The sequence below is a fragment of the Salmo trutta genome, chromosome 24 (assembly GCF_901001165.1).
Source record: "Salmo trutta chromosome 24, fSalTru1.1, whole genome shotgun sequence".
NCBI classification, from domain to species: Eukaryota; Metazoa; Chordata; class Actinopteri; order Salmoniformes; family Salmonidae; genus Salmo; species Salmo trutta.
This window is the reverse complement of record NC_042980.1, coordinates 46,243,202-46,265,092: the sequence shown is the minus strand read 5'-3', so window position 1 is coordinate 46,265,092 and position 21,891 is coordinate 46,243,202. Positions and strand designations below refer to the sequence as shown.

At 40.6% G+C, this 21,891-nt stretch overlaps 1 protein-coding gene across 4 annotated transcripts; it reads left to right on the top strand.

The window, feature by feature from the left end:
* The first annotated feature begins 1,819 nt into the window (after positions 1 to 1,819).
* On the top strand, positions 1,820 to 21,891 carry LOC115161392 (interferon-induced GTP-binding protein MxA-like). 4 transcript variants are annotated; one of them, XM_029712343.1, is made up of 14 exons: positions 1,820 to 1,911; positions 11,916 to 11,950; positions 12,342 to 12,523; positions 12,932 to 13,069; positions 14,741 to 14,895; positions 15,260 to 15,398; positions 15,481 to 15,679; positions 16,106 to 16,184; positions 16,295 to 16,417; positions 16,986 to 17,118; positions 17,301 to 17,459; positions 19,693 to 19,769; positions 20,117 to 20,314; positions 21,187 to 21,891. In XM_029712343.1, exons 2-14 carry the CDS (start codon positions 11,928 to 11,930, stop codon positions 21,406 to 21,408), a joined length of 1,827 nt encoding a protein of 608 aa, XP_029568203.1. In that variant the 5' UTR covers positions 1,820 to 1,911; positions 11,916 to 11,927; the 3' UTR covers positions 21,409 to 21,891. The 4 variants fall into 4 exon arrangements, with proteins under 4 accessions (XP_029568203.1, XP_029568205.1, XP_029568204.1 ...); XM_029712345.1 differs by lacking the exon at positions 1,820 to 1,911 and adding an exon at positions 3,272 to 4,233; XM_029712344.1 differs by lacking the exon at positions 1,820 to 1,911 and adding an exon at positions 4,255 to 4,273.

The window sequence follows — 21,891 nt, the reverse complement described above, 5'->3', positions numbered from 1 at the left end:
CTCTAGCCTGTCTGTCAGAGTGCCAGGTCTCTCTCCATTCAGAGACATCAGTCTCTAGCCTGTCTGTCAGAGTGCCAGGTCTCTCTCTGCATTTAGAGACATCAGTATCAAGCCTGTCTGTCAGAGTGCCAGGTCTCTCTCCATTCAGAGACATCAGTATCTAGCCTGTCTGTCAGAGTGCCAGGTCTCTCTCCATTCAGAGACATCAATCTCTAGCCTGTCTGTCAGAGTGCCTGGTCTCTCTCCATTCAGAGACATCAATCTCTAGCCTGTCTGTCAGAGTGCCAGGTCTCTCTCCATTCAGAGACATCAGTCTCTAGCCTGTCTGTCAGAGTGCCAGGTCTCTCTCCATTCAGAGACATCAGTCTCTAGCCTGTCTGTCAGAGTGCCTGGTCTCTCTCTGCATTTAGAGACATCAGTATCAAGCCTGTCTGTCAGAGTGCCAGGTCCCTCTCCATTTAGAGACATCAGGTTTAAGCTCGTTAGTCAGTCTGAACTTCATCACATCATCTTGTAAGTCTCCATGTGCTGGCTACATACATGTTTCTGTGAACACACACACAGTCACTGTTCTATTACCAATGGCAGTTACTATGTTGAAGTTTGAACAAGTCAGATAAAACCTACCCAATTATGGTCTCCCCATCGACGACCGTTGGTGAGCAGGCAAGAGGTGAGGCTGGAGGTGAGGTTTTTACAAGAGCCCCATTGATGGGCATATCAGTGTAGATCAGCTCCTGGCCCCTCATTAAAGATATCGGTTGGTCACAAACACACAAATGATGCTGATGATTGCCCCCTTGCTGGTTCTCTCTATGCTGCATGTTTGGCTGCAAACTTGACATCTCTCGAACAATTACATCAGGCAATATTATGAGGCGGTGACTGAGAGGTCCTGTGACTGGGAGGTACAATAGACACGTGGTTAATTGCTTTTTGTTGTAAAGAAAGAACTATGCTTTTTGCTAATGCACTTCACAACCAAAATGACTCTACTAGATGTATCTGCTTGGCTGGGAATTAGCTACTAGTTTATCAAACCAGGGATGTTTCAACACAACCTTTCAAATATACATAACCAGATACATAACCATCAGTCTATGGTCTAGCTACCAGTATACTCACCACCACCGCACTGTGGACCAATGATCTCCAACCACCTATTCATGATAGGGTCCAAACCGTAGTTGGTCAATATGTATAGGGCTTTTCATTTGGGGGCGATGAAACAACAGAGCTCCTTTCAGTGAAGGGAAGTGAAGTGTACGGTGGGGCACAATAAGAGCTAAGATACTAATATGTGTGTAAACTGTACATAGTTCTGTGAGTGTCACTGAGTAGGTTGATACCCATTTCATAGGTGCACAATCTCTAGTTTAGACTGTATAGTCCCAATCTGTATGTTCAATATGCAAAACAGGCTGTGTAGTGAGCTGATTTCTCACAGTCAAAGTCCTGCAATGACAGCTAAAACGCTAATATTTGTGTAAACTCTACACAATTGTGTCCTGTGAATGTCACTGAGGAGATAGCCCATTTCATGGGGACACAATCCATAGGTTAGGCTATGCAGTATAATTATTCCCCCATTGTAAAGTAAATTCCATCCACAGTGGGATTTCATCTGTTTTTTTTTGTATCTATCTGTAGTAGAAACAACCTTGATTTCATTTTACTTTCTGAGAAATCATGTGACCCTTAAGAACCAAGGAGGTTGTATCTGAACTTTAATTATGCACTGTGTAACAGATGCAGAATAACGGTATGATTTCCCAGAATGGAGACAATCAAAACGTTTCACTTTCATTTTGTTTCCATGAAAGGTGATAGAATCAAGCTGTAGACCTATACTGCTCTGTGACCCTGGCTCAACACGCAACTTGCTTGTCCGAAAGTGTCAACGATTTCAAAGTAAGTGTGCATTTAGAGAACATCCCTGGTCATCCCTTCTGCCTCTGATATGGGGGACTCACTAAACACAAATGCATATTTTGTAAATGATGTCTGAGTGTTGGAGTGTGCCCCTGGCTATCCATACATTTTAAAAACAAGAAACATGTACCGTCTGCTTTGCTTAAAATGAGGAATTTTTTATTATTCATACTTCTACTTTTATTTTTGAATCTTTAGTACATTTTAGCAATTACATTTACTTTTGATACTTAAGTATATATAGAACCAAATACTTTTAGACTATTTCTCAGGTAGTATTTTACTGGGTGACTTACTTTTACTTTAGTAACTTTCTATTAAGGTATCTAAACTTTTACTCAAGTAGGACAATTGGGTACTTTTTCCACCACTGGTGGTTTCCAAACTGTGGGGCGCGGTCGGCGGAGGAGTGTATTTATTTTATTAACTCAGTCCGGCTTTCAACTTATTCTTGAAAGTTGTAATAGTAGAATAATACTGGGTAGTGCATCACCAGTTTTCCTCTTGTCATGTCAGTCATTTTATACCTTAGAGAGCTATTTATGACTAGTCAGAAATGTCCAGATCAACTAGCCCATGTCAGCTAACGTTTTTATTAGCTAGTATTTAAATCAAAGTATTGAATATTTATCTTTTTTTATTTTTTTTATTTTTTTTTTCTGAACAAGAAAGCTGAGAGGTTAAAGGCGGGGGCTGTTTTTAAATGTGTGTGTTCTTCTTTAGAATAATCGCAGCTCTGTAATACATTGTGAGCTCTGACATATGGTCCAACATTGTACATTTGATTATTGGTCATTGGGGAAATTGTTTACCAACATTTTTGGTAACAATTTCTTTGAACATGTCATAAGGGTTCATAACACATGTCATAATCTGACATAAATATGTAATGATCGTGCTATGACAAAGATATTGCTGTATTTTCTAGCCTTATGACATCTTATGACACACCCACAGCCTGATACCATATAACGCAGCATAATAGTGGCTGTACTACGATGTTATGACAGTGATACGATGCAGAACATTTTACGTCTGTCTGAAATTCAGTGAAACCCATTGCCCTTTTATAAGCCTTGTTATTATAGTCACGTCTATATTAGGTTTTGATCGGTCAATGCATGTTATAGTGAGTCTTACCCACTTTTCTCAATCAATACTCCATATTCCTGAACAACATTTGGGACCTTGGCTGTGTTGTGGGTCTTTGGCAATGGACAGAGGCAGAGCATTTTTGTTTTTGTTTTTAAAATGTTTTTTTATTTAACCTTCAATTAACTAGGCAAGTCATTTATGAACTAAATCATATTTACAATGACGGCCTACCGCGGACGACGCTGGGCCAATTGTGCGCCACCCTATTGGACTCATGATCACGGCCGGATGTTATGTAGACTGTATTCGAACCAGGGACTGCAGTGACTCCTCTTGCACTGAAATGCAGTGCCTTGGACCACTGCGCTACTCGGGAGCCCATCATTGGAATGTGATACAAAACTAGGCAACGGTGTGCTTCAGGAAAATGCGGACTCCTCCGACCGGTCGGTAGTCTGTTTGGAGTGTTTATCCGATTGGATAAAAAAACATAAAACAAAGTTGTGCCCCTGGCTATTCAAGATCATTTATGAAGTAATTACAGGAGTAATTAATGTATCTAATTTATCGTAATTAATTTGGTTATCCTATCCAAATTAATGAAGTAGGGGCATCATTTATTTTTTGAGGACCCTTGAATTAACTCTACCATAGTTATCATTAAATAGTTTAACCTTTATTTTCTCTTCCATAGTAATCATTAAATAGTTTAACCTTGAATTAGCTCTACCATAGTAATCATTAAATTGTTTAACCTTGAATTAATTCTACCATAGTTGTCATTAAGAAGTTTTACCTTCAATACTTGTATCAACAGTAGTCTCAGTCAACATTCAGTTACTGTATTCTCATTCTGAAAGGTCGTTGAGCTCTAAGTGAATATTTTGTTGCCTTGAACAAGTGGTTGGATTATTGAAGTCTAAAAGGTTTTATTTACTAGACTCAATACATTAGAAAAGGAGCTAGGGGAGTACCAGGACAAAAGTAACACATAGCTTTTTTCCTAATTACTCAAGAGATCGATAGAGCTAGAGACACCATATTTTATGACAACCAACTTATATATGTCCTCTACCATTAGCAACTGTAATTTCATTTCTGGGGTAAATGAGTCAAAATTAAATAGACCGATAACAGAAGTACCGGTACTTTTATATCTGTCAGCAGGGAGGGAGTAACACAGACTTGGGACAGAACTAACAGCTGGTAAGAAGTGGAGAATATCTGTTTTACCTCAATTTTTCTGGTTTGTAACACTACTTACTTTCAACAAATGTACTATCAGCCATCAGTTCATGTTTGTGTCAATTAATGCTATAGGTTAAAAATGTATGAAAAATAACCATGCGTCAACATCGCAATGTTGCAAAACCACAATATTTTGCCTTTCAAAATTATTCAGACTAAATTGGATTACACAATAGCTTCATTAACCATCATTTTCTCTTCTCACCTTACTGGAAATCCAGTAGGAGATGTTTTTACTATTTTCAATGACTATTCATGCTTAGCCCAACCAATCAGGTACGCTCTAGCTGTCATAGTCATACGTGTTCCTCGTGTCTTGATAGAATTAACCAGGGTCGGCGCCAGAACCAATCGGTTGGACGGGCCTTTGATTTCCATGGACGGACTGTTTTTCACTGGATTTCCTATGTGTGCACGCACTTGCACGTTCACAATATTTTTTACAGGTGTAATAAGCAACTTGTGAGTTTGAAGTTTGGGGAAGCTTACAATTTATCCTACTATTTGTGCCAATCTGCGTGCCAGTGATGATTCCTTTTATATTCTCATTTTCGTGGAGCAGTTTCATTTCAAACTGAACATTTCCCTTTCTCAAAATCATTGTTAGGTGGTTAATCATACAAATCTGAAGTAAAATGATAAAATCTAAAAGTTTAAATTGAACTACGGCATGAGCACCAGCCTCTGGCATATGGTCACATTGATACACTGTGATCCATTGGCTGAAGAAATTAAAGCATAGAACTCAGAGCGAGCCTATAGGCCAGATCAACAGTAGGCCTAGAACTTGCATTATCAACTAAGTAACATAGGCCTAAAGCCGACAAATGTGACTCACCAATGAGGAGATGGGAGAGGCAGGACTTGCAGCATGATCTGCATTATTAATAGAACTGACTTCTATTTTAGCCCTTGGCAACGCAGATGCTCATTGTCGCGCGCAAGCAGTGTGGGTGCATTAATTGAATAACATCGATTTTTAAATTTATTTTGTAGTCAGGGACTTACACGGAACCCAAACCGGCTGCGCGCGAGCGCCATCGTGCTTTGTCCCCCTACACAAAACACGATCAAGACACGCAGGTTAAAATATCAAAACAAATTCTGAACCAATGACATTAATTTGGGGACAGGTCGAAAAGCATTAAACATGTATGGCAATTTAGCTAGTTAGCTTGCACTTGCTAGCTAATTTGTCCTGTTTAGCTAGCTTGCTGTTGCTAGCTAATTTGTCCTGGGATATAAACATTGAGTTGTTATTTTACCTGAAATGCACAAGGTCCTCTACTCCTACAATTAATCCACACGTAAAACGGTCAACCTAATCGTTTCTAGTCATCTCTCCTCCTTCCAGGCTTTTTCATCTTTGAACTTATATGGTGATTGGCATCTAAACTTTCATAGTATTACCATGACGAATGGCAAAACAGTTCGTCTTTCAATCACCCACGTGGATATAACCAATGAGAACCAATGAGAGGCAGGACTTGCAGCGTGATTGGCGTAAGAAATAGAACTGACTTCTATTTTAGCTCGTTGGCCGCGCGAGCAGTGTGTGTGCATTTATTGAATATCACAGATTTCAAAATGTATTTTGTAACGTGACGCGAGCGGTGTGGTCAGCCTATTATGGACTCATCTGCAGATATGACACTTTAACTGGATTTTGGAAGAGTGGGAAATTCTTATTTGTGCAAACAGGAGCAATTAAAGAGAGGCTACCTTAGTAAGGTCACCAGGGGTTGCCAGTGGCTAGGCTATCTGTTCGCATACGAATGGGTGCAATGCAATGACAGTATTAATCGTGATATGTAATTTAGACTAACAGTCTTTAACAATACTTAGTTACTTCCACCATGTTTACACAGACACAGTGTCACACAAAAGGGAAATTCATTGCAATGAGATATCTTCTTTCTCGGTTCAGTTTACATGAATAAAGTTTGTTCAGGGGTTCAATATAAAGTTCGGTTCATCGTGTGTTCAGAAAAAGTTCCTCTCAGGTGATTGTTTAAGTTAGGGGTGTGCCAAGTAGCCGATCAAAACGAGTATCGTAACGGATATAGGCAATTTTCCGGATACGATTAAGATCAGAGTATTTTTTGTAATTATCCGTGATCCCCCCCAAACAAAATATTCAGGTGCCAGCAAGCATCTTTCTCATGCCAGTCAGTAATGTGTTAGGTGGTCTTAATAATTTAACTGCCTGTCTAAAGAGAAGGGCGGGCTGTACGTTGTTCCCGCTGCTCTGACTGGATATAGCACGAAGCTGTAGTTCTCCATAATTTCACCCAATCAATTTTCCTCGCATGCTTTCTGTCAGACTCAGATCATTTAGATTTCTGCTGCCTGCTACTATGATAAATCACATGGCGAGGACGTTTGCTATCAATCTATCAATGTGCATAATATCTAACAACTGGGGCAAGGGTATGGAAAAAAATACGAAACGCTGATGTGCAAAGTGAAAGCAAATTTGTCTGCCCGCTGCAAATTGAGGACACACTCCCCTGCGCGCGTTGCTCCTAATCTGCAGCTTTTTTGCAGTGAGAATGTGCAGGGAGGTATTTTGCCTCTATTTAGGCATATAAACAACGTCATTTTTTTCCAATCACGACTATCATCCGATCGAATCCGACTATGAACTGTCAATTTACGGATATGATTACGAGTGTGGCCATGTTGGCACACCCCTAGTTTAAATGTTATTTAAACCAGCCCAGTTAGTACAAACATCTGGCCCACATCTGGACTGATTCCGGCATGACAGATCTAAAACTGCTGTCCCAGGTCTGGCAGCTGAAATGAATGATGGCACAGACTAGGCCCGAGTCATTCGGCCCAAATTTGGCAGCTTGAACTGAGCCAAAGCTGCCATTTTAGTGCCAGAATCGAACGAGCAATGGCCCAAATCCACTCAATTATACCCCCCCTCCCCCACCACCACTAAAAACATATTTATATTAAATGTAGGTAGTAATTGTAATATATGGAGCTATACACCTTTAATGATAGTCCATAATTCCCTTGTGTTTAATAGCAAATCAGTATCCCCTTTAGTTGAAGGTCAAGGGCATATGTAAATGAGCAGTCTTGCAAATCCAATACAGTACAACACATTACTGAGTACCAATCATTTTTAAGTATAGTGGTGGCTGCATCATGTTATGTGTATGCTTGTAATCGTTAAGGACTGGGGAGTTTTTCAGGATAAAAAAGAAACGGAATAGAACTAAGCACAAGCAAAATCCAAGAGGAAAACCTGGTTTAGTCCCATTTCTATCTATAGAAAAGTTTGTGGTCATACGCACATCCTTAAAAACATAGGTGCTGGGCTAATAAAGAATACTAGTATTGAACAAGAAGGCTCGCACACTGTTCCCAATTCACCGCTTTATTGACAACGTTTCGTCGATCCGAAACAAATCTTTGTCAGGTCAAACACTTCCCAAAAATAACACATTTCATCTCACATGACCATTGAGGACATGACGCATTGGTGGGTGCAAAAAACATTTGTATATCTCTAATAATTAAATAACAATAAGTTGGATGCATGTAATGGTTCCAGAACATAATATATATTTACAAAATGAGCAAGTGGGTAACCTGGAAAGCAAGTCAAACTTAAAGTAAAGTAACATATTCTGGTAAGAAATGGTCTGATACTGTATCAAACTAGTCTAATTTACACAAGACACTGGAAGATTAATTCACCTTTCAGCAGAGCAAAAACCTAAAACATAAAGCCAAATCGACACTGGAGTTGTTTACCAAGAAGACAATGAATGAACCCTGTGTGGACGAGTTACAGTTTTGACAAAAATCTATGGCAAGACCTGAAAATGGTTATCAAAAATGATCAACATTGAATTTGACAGAGCGTGAAGGATTTTGGAAAGAAAAATGGGCAAATGTTGCGCAGTCCAGGTGTGGAAAGCTCTTAGAGACTTATCCAGAAAGACAAATGTAATCGCTGCCAAAGGTGCTTCTACAAAGTATGTGCCGAATACAACAGGTTACAGTGAAATGTGTACTTACGAGCGCCTAACCAACAATGCAGTTAGAAAAAATACAGATAAGAATTAGAAATAAAAGTAACAAGTAATTAAAGAGCAGCAGTAAAATAACAATAGTGAGACTATATACAGGGGGGTGCCGGTACTGAGTCAATGTGTAGTGGCACCGGTTAGTTGAGGTAAAATGTACATGTAGGTAGAGTTATTAAAGTGACTATGCATAGATGATAACAACAGAGAGTAGCAGCGTTGTAAAAGAGTGGGGTGGGGGGCAATGCAAATAGTCTGGGTAGCTATTTGATTAGATGTTCAGGAGTCTTATGGCTTGGGGGTATAAGCTGTTTAGAAGCCTCTTGGACCTAGAATTGGTGCTCCGGTACCGCTTACCGTGCGGTAGCAGAGAGAACAGTCTATGACTAGGGTGGCTGCAGTCTTTGACAATTGTTAGGGCCTTCCTCTGACACCGCCTGGTTTAGAGGTCCTGGATTTCAGGAAGCTTGGCCCCAGTGATGTACTGGACCGTTCGCACTACCCTCTGTAGTGCCTTACGGTCGCAGGCCAAACATTTGGCATACCAGGCTGTGATGCAACCAGTCAGGTGGCTCTCGATTGTGCAGCTGTAGAACCATTTGAGGATCTGAGGACCCATGCCAAATATTTTCAGTGTCCTGAGGGGGAATAGGTTTTGTCGTGCCCTCTTCACGACTGTCTTGGTATGCTTGGACCATATTAGTTTGTTGGTGATGTGGACACCAAGGATCTTGAAGCTCTCAACCTGCTCCACTACAGCCCCGTCGATAAGAATGGGGGCGTGCTCGGTCATCTTTTTCCTGTTGTCCACAATCATCTCCTTTGTCTTGATCACGTTGAGGGAGAGTTTGTTTGCCTGGCACCACACGGCCAGGTGTCTGACCTCCTCCCTATAGGCTGTCTCGTCGTTGTCGGTGATCAGGCCTACCACTGTTTTGTCATCAGCAATCTTAACGTTGGTTTTGGAGTGCCTGGCCATGCAGTCATGACTGAACAGGGAGTACAGGAGAGGACTGAGCACGCACCCCTGAGGGACCCCTGTGTTGAGGATCAGCGTGGCGGATGTGTTGTTACCTACACTTACTACCTGGGGGCGGCCCGTCAGAAAGTGCAGGATCCAGTTGCAGAGGGAGGTGTTTAGTCCCAGGGTCCTTAGCTTATTGATTAGCTTTGAGGGCACTATGTTATTGAACGCTGAGCTGTAGTCAATCAATAGCGTTCTCAGATAGCTGTTCCTTTTGTCCAGGTGGGAAAGGGCAATGTGGAGTGAAATATAGATTGCATCATCTGTGGATCTGTTGGGGCGGTATGCAAATTGGGGTGGGTGTAGGGTTTCTGGGAAGTGGTGTTGATGTGAGCCATGACCAACCTTTCAAATCAGCTACAGACGTGAGTGCTACAGGTCGGTAGTCATTTAGACAGGTTACCTTAGTGTTCTTGGGCACAGGGACTATGGTGGTCTGCTTAAGACATGTTGGTATTACAGACTCGGACAGGGAGAGGTTGAAAATATCAGTGAAGACAGTTGATCAGTTGGTCAGCGCATGCTCGGAGTACACGTCCTGGTAATCCACCTGGCCCTGCTGCCTTGTGAATGTTGACCTGTTTAAAGGTCTTACTCACATCGGCTGCGGAGAGCATGATCACACAGTCTTCCGGAACAGCTGGTTCTCTCATGCATGTTTCAGTGTTATTTGCCTCGAAGCGAGCATAGAAGTAGTTTAGCTCGTCTGGTAGCCTCGTGTCACTGGGCAAATCTTGTCTGTGCTTCCCTTTGTAGTCGGTAATGGTTTGGAAGCCCTACCTCATCCGACGAGCGTCAGAGCCGGTGTAGTACGAATCAATCTTGGTCCTGTAATGACACTTTGCCTGTTTGATGGTTCGTCGGAGGGCATAGCGGGATTTCTTATAAGCTTCCAGGTTAGAGTCCCGCTCCTTGAAAGCAGCAGCTCTAATGTTTAGCTCAAAGCGGATGTTGCCTGTTAATCTTTGGCTTCTGATTGGAGTATATACGGTCACTGTGGGGACGACGTCATTGATGCAGACAATAACTGATGTGGTGTACTCCTCAATGCCATCGGAGGAATTCCAGAACATATTCCAGTCTGTGCTAGCAAAACAGTCCTGTAGCTTAGCATCTACTTCATCTGTCCACTTTTATATTGATCGAGCAGGAATCAGGAGGATAGAATTACGGTCAGATTTGCCAAATGGAGGGTGAGGGAGAGCTTTGTATGCTTCTCTGTGTGTGGAGTAAAGGTGGTCCAGATCTTTTTCCCTCTGGTTGCACATTTAACATGCTGATAGAAATTTGGTAAAACGAACTTAAGTTTCCCTGCGTTAAAGTCCCCGGCTACCAGGAGCGCAGCCTCTGGGTGAGCGTTTTCTTGTTTTCTTATGGCGGAATACAGCTCATTCAATGTGGTCTTAGTGCCAGCCTCTGTCTATGGTGGTATGTAAACAGCTACGAAAAATACAGATGAAAACTCTCTATGTAGATAGTGTGGTCTACAGCTTATCATGAGATACTCTACCTCAGGCGAGCAATAGCTCGAGACATCCTTAGATATCGTGCACCAGCTGTTATTTACAAAAATACATAGTCCGCCACCCCTTGTCTTACCAGACACCGCTGTTCTATCCTGCCGGTACAGCGTATAACCAGCCAGCTGTATGTTGATAGTGTCGTCGTTCAGCCACGACTCGTGAAGCATAAGATATTGCAGTTTTGAATGTCCCATTGGGAATTTAATCTTCCAAGTAGGTCATCTATTTTATTTTCCAAAAGATTGCACGTTTGCTAGCAGAATGGAAGGAAGTGGGGGTTTATTCGATCGCCTACGAATTCTCAGAAGGCAGCCCCGCCCTTTGGCCCCTTTTTCTCCACCTTCTCTTCCCGCAAATCACAGGGATCTGGGCCTGTTCCTGGGAGAGCAGTATATCATTCAGTCAAATCACAGGGATCTGGGCCTGTTCCTGGGAGAGCAGTATATCATTCAGTCAAATCACAGGGATCTGGGCCTGTTCCTGGGAGAGCAGTATATCATTCAGTCAAATCACAGGGATCTGGGCCAGTTCCTGGGAGAGCAGTATATCATTCAGTGAAAATCACAGTGATCTGGGCCTGTTCCTGGGAGAGCAGTATATCATTCAATGAAAATCACAGGGATCTGGGCCTGTTCCTGGGAGAGCAGTATATCATTCAGTCAAATCACAGTGATCTGGGCCTGTTCCTGGGAGAGCAGTATATCATTCAGTAAAATCACAGGGATCTGGGCCGGTTCCTGGGAAAGCAGTATATCATTCAGTATATCAATTCAGTATATCATTCAGTAAATTATTCAGAAAGGTGTTCTTAATGTTTCTATCAACTTAATATTAGAAAGGTGTTTCTAATTATTGGTATACTCAGTGTATTACAGTTGGCAAATTCTAAGCTTTCGAACTGGGCACGTGAGACTGTATCTCCTCTTATGTTATAGTTATGTTATGTTATTTAGCTTCTTATAACTTTCGCTCAAAATACTGATGCATTGCTGTTATTGTGTATTTTCATCTAAATGGTTTAGCTTTCATTCTCTTTTATTTCAGCGGAAGAGAGACATGTCTTATGACGATGGACCGAGGTGGGACAACATTACTTCAGTTTTCGGTTTTGAAATGATGAAGGCCTCCATTTTCCACATCTTATTGCAGACTTGCAGTACTACTTTGTACTACACTGTACCACAATACTAAAATCCTAATATTCAGAATTTTATGGTGATGGGGTTTATTTATACAGTGGTGATTATTTATGCAGTGGTGATTATTTATGCAGTAAATAGTGTGACATTTTGTTACACATGGTGAAGTGTTAACATTTTTGGGACATACATTTTCTCATCCCATGTAGTTCAAATGATAGTTTGCTACTAACTATAAAAACTGTGTAAAATAATGAATTTAGCCATGCATGTCTATCAACAAATTAACCATTCATAATGGCATTGTTTTGTACCCCTGACATACCCTCAGTATGTTCCAAGACCAGCTGGCGGAGAAGGTCCGGCCCTTCATAGACTTAATAGATTACATGAGATCCATAGGGATAGATAAGGAGCTGCCACTGCCAACCATTGCTGTGGTGGGAGACCAGAGTTCAGGAAAGAGCTCTGTGCTTGAGACCCTTTCTGGGGTGGCGCTGCCCAGAGGGACTGGTGAGATTCTGTATTGTTTCCTGAATATTTTAAATGTTTTAAATGTCATGCCCAAATCACCCAAAGTCCATAGACGAGGTCAGGAAACAGACAGTACAATAGGACCACAGAGACACGGACATTACTGAAATGTTTAGAACCTTCAAATTAACTTTATAACCACAGCAAAACTTTACAGAAAATGTTAACTGTACATGAGTTTTCTAACCATTTAGTCAGGCACTGTAAATGTCTGACATGCTTTCAGAGCATTAGAGCAACCTTGTTGTCTATAGCCTGCAGAAGTTATATATTTATCATAAAATTCATGTCCCGGTCCGTTGTTGACTGTACTGTCATATTGATTGTTGTGTTGATTGTTCTGTAATACAGTATAATGATCTGTCATTGGTACTTCCTTGTTTCCAGGTATTGTCACCAGGTGCCCACTGCTACTTCAACTCTGTAATGACAGGACAGTGAAATGGGAGGCTGTCATCTCATACGGAGGGAAATTCAGAAATGAATTTGACGACCCCTCAGAAGTCGTGAGACATGTTGAACAAGGTCAGATGGGAACGAACACACACACACACACAGACACACACAGACATATTATTCTATACTGTACATTAACCAGTGGAGGCTCCTCAGAGGAGGAGGGGAGGACCATCCTCCTTAGTGAATAAAACAAAATGTAAAAGGATTAAAAATATATATATTTTTAATAAAATTATACTAAATATATTTACATCACCAAATAATTGAATAATACACACTGCTTTGCAATGAAACCCTACAGTAGCCTCAACAGCACTCTGTAGGGTAGAACCATGGCGTAGCCAGAGGACAGCTAGTTTCCATCTTCTTCTGGGTATATTGACTTCAATACAAAATCTTGGAGGCTCGTGGTTCTCCCTGCCTTCCATAGACTTACACAGAAAGTATGACAACTTCTGGAGGACGTCCTCCAACCTATCAGAGCTCTTGCAACATGAACTGAGATGTTAGCCACCCAATCAAAGGATCAGAGAACGAATCTATTACAGAAAGCATAAGCTACAGCTAGCTAGAACTGCAATATATAACATTTGGTGAGTAGGTTACCCAAATAGAGAGAAAGACAAAAAAAGACCAAAAAAAAGAAAATTAAAGACACTTTCAGTTACTGAGCTAGCGAAGTTTGCTAGCTAGTTTAGCCTACTCAGACACCAGGCTCAAACAGAGAGGGATGCTATGTTAGCTAGCTGGCTATGGCTATCAAACAAAGGAACTCTTCCAAGTCAAGGTAACATTTAGGTTTTATAAGTTGTTAGCCACTGGGGCCCGCCGTTGTAACTGCTAAACTGCTTGCTGCTGACTGAACACATGATTGTAGCAGGTTTACTAACGTGTTAGTTCTAGTAGCTATGTTGACTATGATGATATAATATGGTGACAATGATGTAGCCTGTGTGTAGCGCTGATATGAAGGTTTGACTTGGAAAGGTTTTTTCATCTGGTCACAGACAGCTGATGTGTTGTGCACTGAAGTCCATAAGGGAAAACGTGAGATGAGGGGAGTGCGTAGGTGGGAGAAGGAATTAGCTATACAATGATCAAAGGGATCATGCTGTTTGTATTTGACTGCTATGAAAGTGAACTGTGATTGAGTGTGAACAGGGCTGTATTCATTCCACCAATTCTGTAGATGTTTTTTTTCTTAAACGGAAGCAAACGGAACGAAACAGGGATAAACATACCTGAATTTGCCCAATAGAAACTCTCGTTTAAAACAGACTAATTGAATGTATTGAATGTGTCAGTGTCTGTCACCTTGATTACTAAAAATTCTCTCAACTTTTGCACCTGCATTGTAAACTTTCATTCATAGGCTAGGTCGTAGCAACCTCATGATGGGTATAGGAAACATTTTAGTATGATGTAGTAGCCTAAACCTATCGATGTTACATTGAGCTGGGTGAATGGAATATGAATGACAGTCATCCTATACGCTGTAATAGAAATAAGGCCATGATCATAAGAAATATGTTGTTCTCCCTTATCTTAAACGATACCGACCGCCATTGACATATCCATTATCATTTATTGTGGAAAAGTTTGTATGGTATTTACCATAGAGAACTACAGAATATATATTATATTATAAGAAGATTTCTGTCGGGGTATGAGACAGACAAACAAGCAATTAAAAACCACATCTGTTATTTCAGCAATATTTTCCCATTGATTTAACAGCTCAGAACTCGTTAGCTGGAAAGGGAGTGGGGATATGTGAAGACCTGATCACTCTAAAGATCACATCCTCCACGGTGTGTGACCTCAGTCTGATTGACTTACCAGGGATCACCAGGGTGGCTGTGAAAGGACAACCAGATGACATTGGAGCCCAAGTAAGTCTAACGTCAGTGTGTATAGCTTTTGTACTTTGTCCAGTACACTGCTTGTTTATCTCATGACTCTTGTCTCTCATCTTATGATTCACTAATGATGAATTGTTTAGCCAGGTGTACAGACTTGTTACCATAATTGCTAGCAAGGTACACATAGCTATGATGGTTGATTCTGGTGAAAGGTACTTTGAATGTGTTGACTTTGAGGAAGGTTGAGCTTCAGAACCATAAAGAACAGAGTGCATCACACAGGGCGAAATCACGGTAACAAGCAGTCTGATACCATCTCGTAGATTAATCAAATAACTCGGTCAAAGGCTTGCATCCTGACTGCTTCGTCACATTCCTCTTCCTTTTTTACTAGATCAATCATCTCATTAGGAAATTCATAAAGGAGAAGAGAACCATTATTTTGGTGGTGGTACCATGTAATGTTGACATAGCAACAACAGAGGCCCTGAAAATGGCACAAGAAATGGATCCTGAAGGCACAAGAACTCTGGGTAAAGACATTATATAGATGAATGTATTTTTATAGGGTTTTTATATTAGCAGTTATCATAATGCTTTTCATTTGTCTTCCAGCCATTCTGACAAAGCCAGACCTGATAGACCCGGGAGCAGAGAAGAATGTGTTGGAAATTGTCCACAACAAAGTAATCTTTCTCAATATGGGCTATGTCATTGTGAAATGTCGTGGTCAGAAGCAAATTGATGAAAACGTGTCAATAACTCGTGCGATTGAGGAGGAGTTGGAATTCTTCCAAAATCACGAGCACTTCAGGTAAAATATGTTCTTGTCATGTGTTAAGTAAACTTGCATCTTTGTTTTTGATGGCTTCACATCTGAAAAATGTCAGTGCCTCAAACTGTTGATTTCAGGATTTTATGAATATAATTTTTTTCCCACATATCCTTTGAGAGTACTTCCATATAGTATTCATGAATGGTCTTTCCTTATGAGTCCCTCCCCTCTCTTCTCTTACATTTCTGCGTATTGTAGTTTTTAACATTCAAAAGCAAATGGCTAAATGATCCTTGGTATAATCATAATAAAACAATTCAATATGTTAGCTTAGCACATATCTCTAGCTTAAACAGAGGGATTTTGATGTTTTTTTGTTTGTATTATGTTAATTAGATATCCGTGGGGGAGTGACCATTGGAGGCCAAGGGTTAACTGACATTTTCTCTCCTTTTCAATGTATAGATCCCTCTTGCGTGAGGAGAAGGCATCCACCAAATGCCTAGCCAACAAGCTCAGCAATGCCCTGGTCAATCACATCAAAGTTAGTCCAACCACATACCCAATGTTTATCTGTTCTCCCTACACCCAGTGCACACTGGAAAACATGTGGTCTGGTACCTATTAACTTGTTGTATGTTTGCTCCTGGTCAGAAATCCTTGCCCCAGATGTCAGAGAAGATAAAGGAGCAGATGGGGGAGGTAAAGCATTTATTGAGTAAATTAGAGGGCGGGCCTCCCCTGGAACCTGCAGAGAAGAGGAAGTACCTCATTCAGGTGAGTACATCTTTCACCTTTCCATCTTTCAGCTTCGTAAAATTCTTATTTTGTACAACATTTCTATAAACATGTATGATGTAGGGTTGGAAGCCATACTGTTGTACAGTAGTCCAGGTGTGTTATTGTCATGGTTTGGTATATTGTCAGGAGAATGTCCTATAGAGAATTTTGGTAATGGTACTTGGTGTAAAGGCATCAACTCTGTTGCAAATCCTCTACCTTTTGGATTGGTCAGATTTGCAACACAGGTGTAAGATAGACACACAGTCCAGAAAGATAAATTAAACAGCATTAACATTTTCTCCACACTCCCACTTCCTCCACTCTCCTTCCTTAATATCCAAATGATTATGTTTGTCACCAGGTTAAACAATACTTTACCTTGACAGCTGATTTTACAAAAACACTTGTACACACCACTGTAAGATAGTTCTTGTTTATTATTGGACTTAATGACTTAATGATGGATGGGTCTTGTGGAGCCATTTCATTAAACAGTAATCAAAAATGACTAAATATTAAACATTTAAACAGGTATGTTTTATTGTTATGTTTCCTTCTTCAGGTCATAACAGACTTCAATGAGCAGATTACCCAACTGTCCAAAGGGGATATTATCGTTGAGGAAAATCTATTTGTGCTTATGCGAAAGGAATTTGCAGAGTGGATGAAATGTCTGCAAAATGACAAATCTAATTGTAGGTACAATTTTGAATACCCTGGGTATTGCTCATCTCAATACCATGTCTAACCAATAAATATTTATGTTTCCAAATATCTCTAATATTTACTGATATAATTAATATACTACTAATAGTTTAGTCAAACAACAGTGATTATAATCTCCAATAAATTATCAACATTGTTTTCCTGAATTTAGACCACAAAGTAGTGCAACAAGTGGTGGATGAATATGATCAGAAGCACAGGGGAAGTGAGCTGCCAGGATTCAGTAACTACAGGGTATTTCAACATGTTGTTCAGAAACTAGTGGCTGAACTTAAGAATCCAGCTATGACGACACTACAGACAATCAGAGGTAAGGGACCAAAAGCCCTTGTCACGTCTACTCCCGCTCCTACTCTCTGGCGCTCGCTGTTGCCAGTTTAATCATTATTACGCACACCTGCCACCATCGTTACACACCTTATTGTTTCTGTTTTGTGTTTCATGTCTGTATTCTACTCGTGTATCTTGTTTTGTTTCATTTTAGGTAATTCATTAAATTCACTCCCTGTACTTGCTTCCAGATTTATTAGCGTACACGTTACAGCCCTAGGATCAATGTGATTTTCCCAAAGCCCTTTTATTGAACATCATGCATGGGTCTCTATGGTACTAATGACAAGACAAACATGCCTATTATATTAAGCAGTAAGCACCCAAGAAAGCAGGTATTGGTGAATCACACCCCCACCCACATCATCAGGGCTGAAGTGGAGCGGGTCGAGAGCATTAAGATCCTCGGTGTCCAAATCACTAATGAGTTAAAATGGTCCACACGTGCGCACAGTCGTGAAGAAGGCGAGACAGCGCCTCTTCCCCCTCATGAGGTTGAAAAGCTTTGTCATGTGCCCTCAAATCCTCAGAGTTCTACAGCTGCACCATTGAGATCATCTTGACTAACTGCATCACTGCTTGGTATGGCAAAAGCACCACCCTCGATTATATGGCTTTACAGAGGGTGCTGCGGACAGCCCAGTACATCACTTGGGCCGAGCTCCCTGCCATCCAGGACATCTATATAAGCCACCCAAGCCATAGAATGTTCTCTCTGCTTCTGCATGACAAACGGCTTCTGAACAGCTTCTATCAACAAGCCATGAGACTGCTAACTAGCTAACAAAATGTCTACCGGACTATCTGACTTGACCCCTTTATTTATTTGTATCTTTGCAATGTCTCAATGCACACTGTCAGAACTCTACAGACACACACACACACGGTCATTCCAACACACACACACACACACACACACACACACACACACACACACACACACACACACACACACACACACACACACACACACACACACACACACTTCATTTGGTCAACCACATAACATCTACACACATTTATACTGACTCTAAACACACACAAGCACACGCAATCATCATATACTGAGATGCTACTCTGTTTATCATATGTCCTGATACCTAGTCAACTTACCCCTATACATACAGTATCTAACCATACCACTTCAGTTTCCCTGCACATTGTACATATGGTACTGGAACTGACCCTGGAACTGTTCATGCATATAGCTACTGACCCTGGAACTGTCCCTGTATATAGCTACTGACCCTGGAACTGTCCCTGTATATAGCTACTGACCCTGGAACTGTCAATGTATATAGCTACTGACCCGGGAACTGTCCCTGTATATAGCTACTGACCCTGGAACTGTCCCTGTATATAGCTACTGACCCTGGAACTGTCAATGTATATAGCTACTGACCCGGGAACTGTCCCTGTATATAGCTACTGACCCTGGAACTGTCCCAATATATATCTACTGACCCTGGAACTGTCCCTGTATATAGCTACTGACCCTGGAACTGTCCCTGTATATAGCTACTGACCCTGGAACTGTCCCTGTATATAGCTACTGACCCTGGAACTGTCCCAATATATATCTACTGACCCTGGAACTGTCCCTGTATATAGCTACTGACCCTGGAACTGTCCCAATATATATCTACTGACCCTGGAACTGTTCCTGTATATATCTACTGACCCTGGAACTGTTCATGTATATCGCTTACTTACTTACTTGTGTTCTTATTTCTCTAGTGGTTTTTTTAATCTTATTTTTAGGGCTTCATTTTTGGGTTTAGAGGTTGTAAGAATGGTATTTCATTGTACTTGTGCATGTGACATTGACTTTAATTAACTAAATAGGACATGTTGAAGGAATAGTTCAATAAAATTACAAAATTACATATTGGTTTCCTTACCCTGTAAGCAGTCTATGGACAATGTGTGGCATCAATCCACGCTTTGGTTTAATTTACCTGGACACTGTTTCCATTTTTCACGCTTCATGTCCAAATGATCCTGATGTATCTCAAATTGATTGTGTAGCTCAATTAAGTTACCCAATGATTGTTTGGACATGAAGCATAAACAAATTATAATATTTGGACCATTGACTTGTAATTTGGCTGTAATAGCCCTTTAAATAAAAACATTTTGTGGAATATCTATTTACCAAATACATTTGTCTCTTTTAACATCTCTTACCAAATACATTTGTTTTGGTTTTTCAGACATGGTGCAGAAGCAATTTGATCATTTGTCCAAAGAGTGCTTTAAGAATTATCCTTATCTTCATCAGGTCTCAAAGGTAATGACAATTGTAAACTGTTAAGCGCTCTGAAATGATAATCATTCAATTCTCTATTCTGTGATTTTAGGCTGAAATGGAAATCTTAGTTAGTGGCACGAGCAAGAAGGCAGGAAAACATGAAGCAAAGTAGCACATAAAAATCACAATATATTTTTAAGAAGAATTCCAATTTACAGGTTGTCCATTGTAGGATTGTACCCTGAAATGTTCAAAATAAAACACCTTAAGATACTTAGAGCATATCGAAATGAACTTTTATCTGAAACAGTAACAGTATTTCACTGCCTCCCTGCATCCAAGATTCTTTATGTCCTCATGGAATCTTAATCTTTGTTTAAACTCAGAGAAACATTGAAACAATCCAGGAACAGCAGTCAAACATAGTGAAGGAGAGGATCGTGGAGCAGTTTGAGATGGAGATGCAGGTCTACACACAGGATGAAATCTTCAACAAAATTATTCTGGAGGAGGGGGAAATAGCAGAAGACAAAGATAAGGACACCAGGAGCAAGTACCCTGGGCTGCTCAAGGCATACTATGAGGTACAACACAACACATCTACTGTGCAGTATGTATAGAGTGTTCCAGAAATAAAATCGAATTAACTTAACCTGCAGCTCACATAAAACTGGCATGTTATATAGCATGCTTATTGACAAACTCACACACTTTCTCATCAGGGCCTTCCACAAATTTGTGTAGATCTCAACGTGTATGTATGGACTACATCTAGCCTGGTTCTCCACCCCAGAGACATATTAGAGATTGGACAATGAGGTTGCTGCATCAAATCAAATCACATGTATTCATCACAAAGTTCACAACTGGTATAAAAGGTGAAGCAAAATGCTAATGTGCTAGCTCTCTCAACAATGCAGCACCGTGCTGATGTATCTTGCGTTATAGGGAAATAGTGCACGCTCTAGAATGCTCTTCAAGCCAATCAGTAACGAGTATTCAACAATGCCATGGTATAATCAATAATAACATTATGATGCATTTACATTACACAGTATAATCAACAATGTCCATATGGCAGCCATGTTGGCAATATTGACCAATAGCAGTTCATGGCATTTTTTTTTTTAAACAATTCTGTGTAACTGAAAGTCTAGAATTAGAATCTACATACTTGTCATGACTGGATAAATGGAATGCTTAAAGGCGGTAACATGGCGTCCGTTCTAAAAGTTGGCCGAACTCTATATACATGATATAGCTCTGCTCCAGCCTGTACAATGAATCCATGACATCATCAATGGGATGATCAGATCTCTCATTAATGCTTTTTGACAAATGTTTCAAACATACATTGTTGTGGCAGGGTTGCTTTGTGGTATATTGCATTTTGGTTGCCTTGTGGCCATTTTCACGTTGGGCCCTTACTCTCCATCCCACCTCACCTCTCTCACAGATTGTGGTGCAAAGACTGGCTGACCAGGTGCCCATGATGATCTGTTACTTCATCCTGAAGCAGTCAGCCAAGATTGTGTGCAGTGAAATGCTGGATCTGCTACACAGAGATGACACTGATAACATCCTACAGGAGGATTCAGAGATCGGACAGTATCGTGCAAAGTTGCTGGCCCAAGCGGATCGCCTTATACTGGCCAATGACAAAATCAGCAGCGTCTGAGAGTGTGATGTCTTGTCAGTTACAAAATTCTGAGATGTTGCAAAAAAAGAAACAGGTTTATAGTAGTATAACCAGATTTTTGGAAAGGGGAATAATGGCCAAATGCTATATATTTTAAATAATGTGTAAAATAAGCTATATTTTGTATATTTTTATTCAACAAATGTATAAGATCGGCTAAGATCAGTGAGATGCTGCACAGACGACCCCAGTGAAATCCTACAGGAAGAACCAGAGGTCGGCCGGAAACGTAAAAGGTTGCTGGACCAAGCGGATCGCCTTGGACTGGCCAATGACAAGATTAGTAGACTGTGGTTGACCATTTGCCAATGCAGAAATTCTGAGATGTAGCCAACAAAGCCTGCAATAAATATACCTACATTTGATCAGCATACAGAACATTTTATATGATGGGCATCTCTACATTTTGTCAAAATTGGGATTCAAATAAAATGTGATTGTTGTATCATCACATATCTGCAA